At 45.6% G+C, this 13,349-nt stretch overlaps 4 protein-coding genes across 4 annotated transcripts; 2 read left to right on the top strand and 2 right to left on the bottom strand.

The window, feature by feature from the left end:
- Positions 1-4,070: 4,070 nt before the first annotated feature.
- N7529_000998 (uncharacterized protein) lies at positions 4,071-5,057 on the top strand (the record flags this gene model as incomplete). Its single annotated transcript, XM_057236529.1, has 3 exons — positions 4,071-4,354; positions 4,413-4,689; positions 4,761-5,057. The coding sequence occupies 3 exons, from the start codon at positions 4,071-4,073 to the stop codon at positions 5,055-5,057; spliced, it is 858 nt and encodes a 285-aa protein (XP_057103332.1).
- A 1,463-nt stretch (positions 5,058-6,520) lies between these two features.
- Positions 6,521-7,651, top strand: N7529_000997 (uncharacterized protein; the record flags this gene model as incomplete). The annotated part of the gene is made up of 4 exons (XM_057236528.1): positions 6,521-6,642; positions 6,696-7,115; positions 7,212-7,564; positions 7,620-7,651. 4 exons carry the CDS (start codon positions 6,521-6,523, stop codon positions 7,649-7,651), a joined length of 927 nt encoding a protein of 308 aa, XP_057103331.1.
- A 912-nt stretch (positions 7,652-8,563) lies between these two features.
- N7529_000996 (uncharacterized protein) lies at positions 8,564-9,763 on the bottom strand (the record flags this gene model as incomplete). Its single annotated transcript, XM_057236527.1, has 1 exon — positions 8,564-9,763. The coding sequence occupies one exon, from the start codon at positions 9,761-9,763 to the stop codon at positions 8,564-8,566; it is 1,200 nt and encodes a 399-aa protein (XP_057103330.1).
- Positions 9,764-12,084: 2,321 nt separating this feature from the next.
- On the bottom strand, positions 12,085-12,688 carry N7529_000995 (uncharacterized protein; the record flags this gene model as incomplete). The annotated part of the gene is made up of 4 exons (XM_057236526.1): positions 12,085-12,133; positions 12,198-12,424; positions 12,492-12,523; positions 12,568-12,688. The coding sequence occupies 4 exons, from the start codon at positions 12,686-12,688 to the stop codon at positions 12,085-12,087; spliced, it is 429 nt and encodes a 142-aa protein (XP_057103329.1).
- Positions 12,689-13,349: the final 661 nt, after the last annotated feature.

Below are 13,349 nucleotides of genomic sequence, written 5' to 3'. Positions count from 1 at the left end.
TAAAATGTTGTTTGCTATAGTTATTACAAACTTAGCTTTGATATTTAGTTTGATCAAAGCACTTATAATTCATGATCGTCGATCTCCCGAAAATTGTAGAGAAAAGTGCCGAATATGATGTTTAATTAGAAAATATAGCTACTCTTAACCCACACTACACCTTCAGGCTAGCCCTCACGTACTGAAATTGTTGAGTCTTTCTTCTCTGGGATGCGACCCAGATAAATCCAGATCGCACATTCTTTGGGAGCGCACAGACGTAGTTACCACGTAAATCGTACATATTCAGCAGCCGTGAACCGACTGGGTAGAGGTTATAGTGTTTCCCCCAGATCCCAGATGGTTTTGGTCTCAAAAGATTCTCATCATGGCCTTCACCAACACCACCTCCGCCATGACCACCGCCACCACCATCATCATCATCAACGCACCATATACGCCTCCATCACCTGCTCCTTCCGCGGCTCTTTGATTGTGATTAGCGATATCGTTTATACACATGGCAGGATTCATAATTTACATTGGTCATTAATTATTGTAAAAAGAAGAAAAATCTCAAAGCCACAGCCATGATTGACTGATAAACTAGCTCATCAGGAACAACACATGAGCCATCCACCATGGCCGTCTTCTGTAAAGTATGAGTTGCATCCAAATAGGTTACCCCGCTTGCAATACATTCCATGCAAATTTCAAAATCACCATCATGACAAATTACGCAATGGAAATGTGTGTCGTAAAGAGATATTGGCACGCTGCACCTATCACATTATGCATCGACAACTGCATCCTTTGCAGTCTTTGAGGATGTCTCCACTCCGTCCATATCCACATTAGTCTCAGATGAGGAACAAAGAAACTCCCAAATGGAATGTAGTCTCTCGATCTCTGCAAGTTGTGCGGACTTCGTATAGTCCCCGTCAACAGACAGTGCAGACAGACCGGCAATGGTTGGAGACTGTATTGCAGAGCTGCCTGCTAGGAGATTCCAGAAACTGCAACCCGCAAACGGTATATATATGTCTTTCGGTGAATTGGAAGTGGCCTTATCGAAAATATATATTCAAGAACTGTCTCCCAAAATTTGTCTTCAATACTGTCAATGTATTAATGAATTGTTATTGTCTTTTACAGCCATGTGTTTCGTTCATTGACATTCCTATTATTTTAATTGCTCCCAACCTTGGAATGCCACCAATTTCGTGATTTGCTCTGTTCTTGGCGATGTCTGGATTATGTAGCATATTTTGCTTGCCTCCTACAACAGCCCGCCGGGCTAGCTCAATCGGTAGAGCGTAAGACTCTTAATCTTAAGGCTGCGGGTTCGACCCCCGCGTTCGGCTCTTCCTAAAAACCAACAGGTCTTTAAGATTTCTTTTTTTGCATTTTTTTTGCATGAAAAATCTGCATTCGTATACTTGGAGTTGAGTGGCTGACAGAACCCTAATAGTGCCACTAGTGGGCCATGGTGGATCACGATTGGTTGAGCTGGAGGCTTTGCCCCACAAGGATTTCGTGTGAGCAGTTGAGTTGGTATTGATTGCAACCTCGTTGGATGATACATATCTATGTGCCTTATTTTTATGCATATGGCTAAATTCGTATTAAACAACCCAGAAAATCCACATAGAATGCGATAGCGAGTGAAATTATGTTTATGAGTGTTGGCGGATCTTTCAGGTTGGAAAATGGCCGACCATCCATCACGCAACGCCTCGATCGTTACAGCCAACAACTCAATTGAACAATACAAGCAAGATAGAACTTTCGGACCAACTATTTCAAGAATTAGACTCAATTATTCGACCGAAGATCAGTATTTTATCCACATCCCAAAGTAGACCGCCATCATTCCATTCCTTGATAAAGGCATCCCTTAAATTAGTCAACATTTCTTTCTTCCTGATGTACCGGCGTGCAAAAGGAGCATTGAACTTCCCTTTGAAACAATGAGAGTAGAATTAACAGACAGTTGGACAAAGTGACTGTTGCTTATATATAGCTAGCTCTGCTGATTTGATAGAGTTGGTCTGGGAGATCAGTATATCCAATGAATCCACAATAGTTGCACGAGTTTCCGAAGTTATTCTTATTCAAACAAGCAACGCTCGATACTATGCCCAGAGTAGATTTTCATAATCCTACTGTAAAGTCAGATGGACATGCTCGGAACCTTGAGCGTTTCTCCGAATGAAGAATGTCATGTTGGCTTGAGGCAGATAACCAAGTACACTGGTAGACCATTCTTATTTATATTTTCACTCAGTAAATGCAGCTTTTCTTACTGCCGCAAAATAGAAGAGGCTACATCAGACATCTGAATGATAAATTGTAATCTTCGTCCCTTTCAGAAATTGGTTTGGTCACTGTCTCGAAGAACCGCTAGCACTATTCAATCCCAAGACACTAAAAACAAAGAATATTATATCACAATAAACTTTTCTTACTGACAACATTTCAGGATCAAAGTTTGTAGCAGAAACTTGGGATTCGGATGACACAAGCTGTTATTACATTTTTTGTCCAATCTTCGTCTTTAGGTATCTTTCATATGCTTCGAGTTTCTGCCAACTCAACCTGTGGAAAGACAAAAGAAAGGAGAAATGGAGATTGAGATCTTCCGCCGTTGGTTTGAAAAGCAAGTTATACTGACCAATGAAGACGGCCGTTCCGAAAGTATTTTTGTTGTTGCTGCCATGGACACAAGGCCAACCAAGCTATAGGGACGAATATCGAGAGCAAGTCCTACCTACATCCTGGATTCCTATTTTGCTAACAGATAGAGGCGCCTATATTTGACTGGTGAAGCCTGGTTTTTCTGGTTTAATTTGGTCTGTGCGGGAGCGCCAGAACTCATTGTGCCTGTTATGCTAATAATTTGTCTTATTACTTTTTTCAATCGCTTATCAAGCTCAGTTGGCCAAACACGATACCACTTTCGTTTTACAAACAGGCAGGGTTGACTTCCAGCCGCCATTGGGCTTACAGGTGCAAGGAGAGCAGGCGCAAAGTTAAAGTATCACATAAAAAATAGAAATTATAGAGTGTGCAAGAGTGTCCACAAGAGTGAATGTTGGGTGGGCTGCTCTCAATTCGAGTAGATCAGAAATAAGTATTGATCTTGGTGCTCCCGGCACAGATACAGGAATCAAGTGCAACAGTGAATGCTTTCGTTCGTTATACTGTATAAAGGGTTCGATTCTTCAAGCAATATGTTAGAATCTCACTTTTATCCATATATCTATCAAGGCTCTTCCCAACACCGATTGAATTCACTTAGCTCTGAGCAGTCTTACCGTGCCCATTATTTGTACAGCAATTTCTTCTTTGTCAAGGCCTGTTGAAAAGCTTTTTGACTACATCGATTTGTGACCACGATATGCTTAATTTTTTTTTGGTGGAAAAAGTATGACCAATGTACGTTGTGAAAGTGTATTTGGATAATCGGACATCCCTGCCTGGGAAACTCAAATAACCGCTTTGCTAACCGCTTTTCTATCATGCGCCTAAGGGTACCTCTTTTGACTCGGAAAATTCCTAGCAAAGTAAGTACCAGTAAGCACAGGGCTTTTACAATTCTAGTTTGCACCTTTTATTCTGACCTTTCTATATTATTTTCTGCACCGATTCTTCGCATCTTCTCCATATCTCTGTTGTTCTTTATCCACTATATCCTCCTTAGGGCTTGTACACCTACTGGTCTCAGATTCCAAGGGTGCTCCTAATATCACCGACCCTAACGTAATCCCCGAGACCTAGCCCGATCCTATCATCTAGCCCACGGACTTAACAGCTATATCCGCTGATCCGACGAGTCATTGAAATTGTAGAAATAAGCATTAATTAATGTACGGAGTGTGTAGTACAGTGACATATAATTAACTGGCCATTTATTCAAAGCAGAGGAATCGGATTCCCATAGAGTGGGACACAAGTAATGCGCTCGCTTCCTTCTTGCAAGCGACAAGAAGTCAAACTTAGAGATTTTTATTGTTCTTCCTCTCCTTCCTCGATATCACGCCTGGATAGATTATTTTTCCGTTCCACAGTTGACATCCACTCTTCACACTATGACATCTCCTGTGTGGCTCATCACGGGTGCTTCCAATGGCTTTGGCCTTGGAATGTGCCTTCACGTTCTGAGTGCGGGGCACCGTGTTATTGGCTCTGTCCGCAATAAGGCCAAAGCCGCCACTGCAGTTGAGCAGATCGAGCAAGCTGGAGGCTCGGTGATTGAGTTGGATATGACAGAGTCGCAGGCCAGCATTGGAAGCAAAATTCACGCCCTTGGTCGCATTGACTATCTGATCAATGTTGCTGGCTACTCCATCCTGGCCGCCTGCGAGGACATTACGTATGTAGCGACCAGCATGAAGAAGATAAGGATTATCGGTTCCTCTGACTTGTTATAGTGACAAAGAAGCAACCCTCCAAATGACCACTAACTTCTTCGGCCCCCTGTACACCCTGCAGGCTGTCCTCCCTGCCATGCGCGCCCAGCGCTCTGGTACCATTGTCAATATCTCCAGTGGTGCCGCCCAGGACCCCTTGCCGGCATGCTCTTTGTACAGTGCTTCCAAGGCCGCGCTGGAGGCTGCATCCGAGGCGCTTGCTAAAGAGGTCGCGCCTCATAATATTCGCGTGCTGATTGTCGAGCCCGGCAATTTCCGCACCAACTTTGTCGGCGCGGTGGGTTTTTGAATTTGTTTGCCCTTGCAATTTCGATACAAGCTCTCAGTGCTAATTTACTGGCGTTACAGTTGGCTGACGCAAGTCCCGACCCGGCCACGGTCGCTCCTCACTATGATGACCCCGTGGGCATGGTGATGCGCAAGTTCCTCACTGTCCATGGAAAACAGCCTGGCGATCCCCAGAAGGGGGTCGAGCGCATCTTCGAGGTCGTCACGGGCACTGGAATGGCTGGTCCTCTGGCAGGCAAGATCTCGAGACTAGTTCTGGGAAGCGATGCGTATGCGAGGATGCAGAAGAGCTGCGAAAGATTTAGCAAGGATTTGAGTTTGCAGGAGGAAGTTGCACTGAGCACCAATTATGCTTAAGATGAACAGACCTCCTTTAGCGACGAATGAACAATACGTTCGAGTTTTGTGTTAAACCTAGAGTCTTATCGCAGGAGCTTGGATGATGTTATGACAACGAGTCTTTGGTATGAAGAACCAATTTCTCATTATTTCTGAATTCACTACGAGAAGGAAAAAAGGAAGCTTTTCCTCAGATACCTTGCACTTCCATGAACTAGCGCCGTCATGCTGGTGCAGGAAGCGCCCAATATGAAAATGGGCCTTTGCAGCTTTGAAAGAAAGACCCTACAGCCTTGATACATGAAGCCAACTTTGGGATCTAGCTGGGGACCGGGGGCATTTCTCGTTAGAGTCCTAGGAGGAAAGGTGCCTGGCTCTCCGGGAGATCGTTGTCGACCACAAGGGTATGAAATGATGACTATTGGCCCGGAACCGCAGAGAGAAAAGGGAAGAGACGAGATGAAGTGTGGCATTGAAAGTATCAAAGCTGGGGGTGTGGCTACATGCCCTTTCTCGCGGGGAAAGGCCGGGGACTTCAGATGGCCGCTTTGTGCACTTTGAGAATTATTTAATGGTTATCTCCATGTTGTAATGTGCTATTTTTATCTGATAGAAAAAAACTTTTGTTATACTGCGGGCGTACATAGATATCTCGTTTTAACGCCATGTTTTTGCCTAAATTTAGCCCACGTTTTGGCTTTAAATATATAAAGCAAGGTTCCAAGGTTGTAGTTGGAATGTCAAGCGGCTTACTAGCTTACTATGCCCTATTATTGTTTCAGTATAACATCCTCATGGCGAGATTGTTTTCCCCAGAATTTTTGATTTGAATGTGAGATTGTGAAAAGATCGTGAGATAACTAAGACTTTAATCTTTTAAGAACTAATTGGGAGTGACGTGATCTATACTAGTTACACAGTATATTCTGTATGCATATAGTTCAGGTCCAAGGTTCCACATGCGGATAACCGTTGGCCAGCAATGTTCGGTGTGAGATTCGGCGTTTCCATGGTTTAACTCCGTCCCCGAATTCAATCCCGAATCACTCCGATAGTAGAGCACCGACCTCCTATGAGATATGAATGGAAACAAGGGCACCAAGTTCATGAGAAAGGTGTATAATGAACTAGGAATGGATATTCCTTGACAGTCAAGAACTGTCCAATAAATTGAACCGAGTTATATTCCCAACGAATCTGAAATTCCCCAAAAAATATAATTTGCATAATGTAGGAAATAGTGGATATATGCTACCCGTAGACTTCCTAGTCAATAAAAAAAACCACGTATAAGAACCTGCCCTGATATATTCACGTGACTCCACATGACGAGCTGGCAGGGATGAATTCCTTGGCGTGACCAGCCCCCTGGGGCCCGAACTTGTCGTCCCCTTCTCAAATTTTTACTCTCTCATCTCCGATCACCAATCCTTTTCCCACTCCACTCTATACCTCCGCGTCGCGCGCATTCACCCATCACAATGTCTGCTACTCCCGCCCCTACCACCAAAGGCCCCCAGGGCATTGACCTGATCGGCCGCTTCGCCTTCGCCGGTGCCGTCTGCTGCTCCGTCACCCACGGTGCCTTCACTCCCGTCGATGTGTAAGTTGACCAATTCGGACATATTTATTACTTCGACTAACAACCACCCCCAGCGTCAAGACTAAGATCCAGCTTGACCCTGCCACCTACAACAAGGGCATGTTCAGCGCTTTCCGTCAGGTCATCAAGAACGAGGGTGCTGGTGCTCTCTTGACCGGTGCCGGTCCTACCTTCGCTGGTTACTTCGCCCAGGGTGCCTTCAAGTTCGGAGGTTACGAGTTCTTCAAGGCCCAGGCCGTCAACACTGTCGGTATCGAAAACGCCCGCCAGAACCGCACTGCTATCTACTCCATCTCCGCTGCCTCTGCTGAGTTCTTCGCTTCCATCGCTCTCTGCCCTCTCGAGGCTACCCGTATTCGTCTCGTCTCCACCCCCGGCTTCGCCAACGGTCTCATCGGTGGATTCGGCAAGATTCTCAAGAACGAGGGTGTCGGTGCCTTCTACGGTGGATTCGGACCTATCCTCCTCAAGCAGTACGTTAATCCCGCAAAGAAGAAAAAAAGCCTCATGACGTCAAACTTTTTTTTCTAAAAAAATAACAACAAAACAAAACTAACAACTCTCAATAGGGTCCCTTACACCGTGACCAAGTTTGTCGCTTTCGAGAAGTTCTCTGAGCTCATCTTCGCTCAGTTCGACAAGTCCAAGATGTCCGACGGTGCTCAGACCGGTGTCAACCTCGGAGCTGGTCTCCTTGCCGGTTTCGCCGCTGCCATTGTCTCCCAGCCCGCTGATACCATGCTGTCCAAGATCAACAAGACCAAGGCCGCCGCCGGTGAGGGTACCGTTTCCCGTCTCGTCAAGATCGCTGGTGAGCTCGGTTTCCGTGGTGCTTTCGCTGGTCTTCCTACTCGTCTTGTCATGGTTGGTGGTATCACTGCTGGTCAATTCGCCATCTACGGTGACATCAAGAAGGCTCTTGGTAAGTTTGATTCCTTCCATCATCCCCTGGATCAAAGCTGACATTGTACTCCCAGGTGCTACCAACGGCACTGAGATCGCCAAATAAGCGTCTCGTCAACGTTGCAACATTTCGCATGGTTTAGATGGAAGGAAAAGGTTTTGGTATAGAGATGGCCGTATAATCTACGGCTTTGTTTAAAGTTGAGTTGGAGATGGTCTCCTTTGTTTACTGCAATTACCCCCTACCAAGATGTGGAGTCCTCTCCTCCTCGACTTTAGTGTATAATCGCATCGGCCCGACATAAGAAGCCATACACTTTGGCGGGCGTTATCATCTTGCTTCGGTGACTGCAATAGATTGTGTATTCTAGCCTCCGCAATTTTCTTTTCTACAATTATATCACTGGTCTTGAGTTCTATTTTTCTTCACCTTCGAGTGTCTTTGTTGACATTAACACGTACGTCCTGATCGACTCTTCGAAACGCCCGATACTACCATCCGTCAAAGTTCATAGAGATGAAAGAGGAGATAACAAACATCATCACCAATGTGTTTAATGGATGACTGCGCAAATTCATGAGCTTCGGGACGTCCCCCTGTGACTTCACTCACTTGCCGACTCGCACGGAACTCATTTGATGGAAGGATTACAGATCTCATCGCACCTTCAACTTGACGTTGGGATGCAGACGGGAATATCCTTCCTCCACAGCGAGGGTTAAGCCTGGGCCTGGGGTAGTTGAGGAAGAGAAGAGGAGAAGAGGAAGAGGAGGTATGGGTTACTTATACACCACGAAAGCAGGTGACTTTGCTGATTGGGGACCCAAAGTCACAAGACTTCTACACGTCAAAAGCGATGTCGCGTCGCCCGAACTCCAAGAAAATATCTTTCTCGGTTGAGGAGTTTGCTCATCTTCATCTCTTGTAACAGCCGACGCGTTTTATCATGATTAAACGGATATGATTTGCTCGATTATACGACTATTGTACATATTGCTACCATGTTACAACACCAGCTCATTTGCTCTCTTTCTTTCCTTCCTCGGCGATCTTTTCCACCTGTTCCTTTCGCTTCTTCAGCACATCCTGGATCTCCTCAACAGTCTCCTTGAGAACGGTCTCGGCCTCACTGCCCTTCTTTTGAGCAATAGCCTGCAATGACTGGAGCTGAGGGATGACGTTGGAACCACCAGGTACCATGTCTAGCCACTTGTTCAGGTCGCCGAAGCCACTGTTCTTCGCTTGGTCAACCTTCTCCTTGATGTACTTCTCCACATCCTCCGTCTTTCCGGAAGAAGCGCTGTCTTTGACAAGGCCCCACAGGTCTTTGAAATTCCCCTTCTTCAAAGCATCGGCGTTTTCTTCGACCAATTTCTTGATCTTGGGACTTTTGTCGAGATATTGCTGTGACTCTTCAACGCCCTTCTTCCATGCCTCTTCTCCATACTTTTGGAGCTTGTCTTTCTTCTCTTGGATCAACTTTTTGATTTCTTCAGCTGAGTCGACACTTGCGCCGCGCTGCACAATGCTGGATATTTGCTGCCATGTCTTGTTCACCTCCTCTTTCGCCTGGGGGCCATAAGCCTCGCCCATATCCTTCAGCTGGCCAAAGCTGCCACCGATCTTCTCCTTGAGTTGAGGGTGATTGTCCAAGACATTCTCTGCAGCGTCGCCAGCCAGATCAAACAGCTGCTTAACATGCTTTTGTAGCACGCTTAGAGCCTGAGAAGCCGATTCTGCGCTGAGCCCTTCCTTGTTCACGATATCCTTCAGTTCGTTGTACGCATTGCTGACAATTTCGTCGAATTCTTTGCCATGGTCATTCCTGATCGTATCAAGGTCATCAAACATCGTGTCGACGTAGCCCCGCGCGCCCGGGATAAAGACGGCATAACTCTTCGCCGTGTCTTTCAACCAACGGAATGCCTCATTGGGCTCGGGTGTCTTCTGTGCAATTGTTTGCTTGGTCTTTTCGAGATATGCTTGTGTCTGCTTGCTGGTGTTGACGATCGTCTTGGCTCCAGAGAAGTGGTACCAGGTGTATCCCGTAACGATTGCGACACCTCCACCTGCTAGACCTCCAATCAAAGCGGGACTGCTACCAGAAGAGGCACCTGAGGATGCGGTGGATTGAAATCGAGAGTTGATAAAACGAGTTTTGGATTGGAGTTGCTGCCTGGCGGTCCGTGCCGCGGGCCCTGAGGATCGTCCGAGCATACTGAGAATATTGAAGGATAGGGGAAGGTGAATGAGAAATGATAATTGGAAGGAATATTGTGGTTCGTAGGTATTGATGTTTTGAGTTGTTTGGTGAAATGTCGAATAAAATGAAAGAATAATTCGAAGGGTTGGACTTTTGAGTAACAGGGGAATGCGGTTTAATAAGCGAAGGAAGGAGTGGTATGAGCTATGCAGTCTACATTATACTACACATAATTATTGTAGAACCCGCAAACTGGGAATCTGGGGTAGATTCGTCGCTATGACGTGGGCTTCCAAGTTGTTCACAGATAACTCCGCACGAACCTGGTTCGGCGCCTGCACAACCGGGTAGTATTTGACCTCTTCAAGTATTGGACGTCATATACTAGGTTTTGCATGTGTAAAAAGTTCGTGAGACAGGTCATTTGTGGTTCTAGCTATTTCTGGAATTTTTTTGAAACTGAGTGATGTCATCTAAATTCTAGACTGGCTAGATTTTAGCATCAGCGGAAGAATCGTAATATCCTCGAAATGTTGCAATACAATCTTGGAAACTCATAACAAGCTACTTGGCGACTAGGAAGGAGCAATGTTATTCCTATAACACATTCACGTCCAAATAATAGCCCTGGAGCTGTCTTGCCATAACTAATAGTCTGCCCGCCCATTAGTTTATCTCACCATGCTAGATGTATAGATTTGATGTATCTTTTGTATAGAGCTTGCATATAAAAGGTACTTAGAGGTACTTAGTAAATATTCTTGGAAAATCGAACCATGAGTTTGGCAAAGACAAATGGATGGAAGTTTGAGGAAGGTCGTGTGTTGTAGACTTTAACCGGGAAATGATTTGATAAAAGCCGTCTTGCCTCTGCATTTCATCAATCTACATGTCCTGCAACCCTGTGTTTCAGATAAAGAATTTCTTATTTTGAATCTCTAGAGCTATAGCCTGGACCAACCTTATTTAAGCACCTCTACTTCCTCATACTTGTTCCAATCTCATGGATTGTTTATGTAAGGTTGCATGTTAAACTGTTCTTCTTTTTCCGTTCAGTGCTCCAAGTATCCTCAGCTCTTTTCGCAAGATGTCTTCGTTCCACTCGTCAATAGATACCTAGGTACACCATATTAAATTCAACAATCTGTGCCTTTATAGTATACAACAGTACGTCTCCGAGTACATACGACCATAGGGTGTGGAAAACAGGGCTTCCCGTCCGCTCAGCCGTACTTAAGCCACACGCCGGTGAGTTAGTAGTTGGGTGGGTGACCACCAGCGAATCCTCACTGTTGTATGTCCGCATTCACCCGTTTTTTTGGATTCGTTGGGAAATCCCCTCTTGCCGCCCTACTCTTCAGCCTGTTCAGCCCATTCACCTGAATGCCCTGAACGCCACTATTCTGCACCTGAATATCCTGCACGCCCCTGAATCGCTGACGTGTCCTTCCCCTCCCATACTCATTTTTTCTCACAGCGCGTTGTTGCAGTCACAACTTTTTGGTGTGGTCTTAGCTACAAATTGCCCAGGAAGTCGAAAAATTAGTAACACTTGGAAATTGAAACGATCGATTGATAAATTCAATGTTTTGTCGCTTCTCTATAATTTGATCGGATTGTTTCATCCATGAAAAACGAGTATATGATATTCTTCTTTCTGCGCCATAGTACAACTCCCACGCAAAAGGTGAAGGTAGAGAGGAGCTGTCCCCTGATGTGTTCTCACTATCTAGGATCTAAGAATGCGTAGGGAAAACAGGCGTATCGCTTGCTTCTCCCAGACAAATTCGCCGCGATCCACAACGATTCCCCAGTCTAATTTCTACAGCCATGGATTATCTATACCAGACATAAAAGACGACGTCAAATGGGAATTCGAAGAAATTAAGTACCATAGGCGATTCGAGGACGAACTGCATTACTTGGTGAAAGAATAGCCGTCCGAGTATAACCAATTGATCCCGGAAGACGTGATGAGCAACGCTCGAAAAATCATCGCAAGATAAAATGGAAACTAGCAGAAGATGCGAAAGAAACGATGTATTTAGGCCGCCGAGAAAAACGCGGCTTTGCGAATCAACTCAAACCTAACGACGACGACGATAATGCGGAGGCAAGAATCCCTCGGGGAAGTCACGACGATGTTCGTAGAAGTACTTAGTGTCACGGGAAGACAAAGTCTCTGCTTCAAACATATCGCGAACACCATCACGAAAGTTTCGTACCGCACCATACCACAAATGAACTTGGTCCTCAGTACCGAAACTCCGAGGCATCTCTAGGGAAGCGGTAGCAAGAGCGTCGAACCCGGTGTCTAACGGATAGTAGGGGATGTTCACGCGACGACCTTGAAGCCACGATCGATATCGAATGTGGGACTCGGGCTAAAACAAATCAAACGCGACACATTAGCCAATACACCATGACACCCAAACATGAACAACTCACAGAAGATCCTCTATGTCATGTGTGGCAACATGATTACGCATAAGAAGCGCGAAGGAATCGATAAGCTTCTCAAGCTTAGAGGCGAGACGAGCAAGAGCCTCAGCGGGAAAAGCATGGACCTCGACTAACTCCAAGTTCCTAGCCACAAGATTATTCCGCCAAAAGGCACCGAACCAAGAGACGAGCGATAGCAGTTCGAATCGGTGGCCCTCAAGGCCAGCCGGGAGCTAAGAGAACGGAAGAAAACCGTGTTAGTAAAAAAAGCAACAAGTGAATCAAGAAGTGAATTCTCACCATCTCACACAGTCGTTTTCGTGCCCGCAGTCCTAGACACAATTAAATCTGAACAGTGTCAGAAAACCATGCTCACGCCCGTTTTCTATCCACGCGCGGAGATTGTATTCGAGGCAGAAGAGGCAAAACAAGGTCTGCCTCACGGGGTAGGACATAGCGGTTCTGTCGCGCTCTCGTTTGGTCGGATTGTGAGGCATGTTATATGTCACAAACGATTAGACATAGACCGAAGCAGGCTCAACCCATGCCTGAGATCACAACGAAAACTCACATGATATGAACTTACTATTTCGTAATTGAAAAAGAGTGCTGTTGTGAGAAAAGTGGTAAGGCCGGAAATTTGTGAAGAGAAAGAAGAGCTCACGGGGTCGCGAGCTTTTTAAAGAAGGGAGATAGGATGAATACAATTCATGAAAACAAACCCATTGAATTAATGAAACAATTCTATTGTTACAAAAACAACGAATCTACCCGGAATCCAGACCTCCTTGTTGGTCAAGACACACACCAGTCCTCTCACATGGAGAGGCTATGATGAAGCTCCTACTCAACCGGCGAGAAGTCGATCTCCATATCACCGACGAGGTAGTCTTCGCCGCTGCGAAGCATAGCGGAAATGGAAAGGCTATAATGAAGCTCCTACTCGACCGATAAGGAGCCGATATAAAGATCACCGATTAGGTAGTACTCGCTGCCGCAAATAATGAGGGAAGTGGAGCGGCTGTGATGAAGCTCATACTCGACTGACAGTGAGAAGACTTCCCAATCTTTGAGATGGCCTATAGTAATTTTATACACACCTTTTCTCATATGTATTGGAGACTAGCTGGCTAAGAAGTAAGCAACAGGGCCTTTTTT

The sequence above is a fragment of the Penicillium soppii genome (genome assembly GCF_028829465.1).
Source record: "Penicillium soppii strain IBT 18220 chromosome Unknown utg000001l, whole genome shotgun sequence".
NCBI classification, from domain to species: Eukaryota; Fungi; Ascomycota; class Eurotiomycetes; order Eurotiales; family Aspergillaceae; genus Penicillium; species Penicillium soppii.
This window is presented reverse-complemented; position numbering and strand designations above follow the sequence as displayed.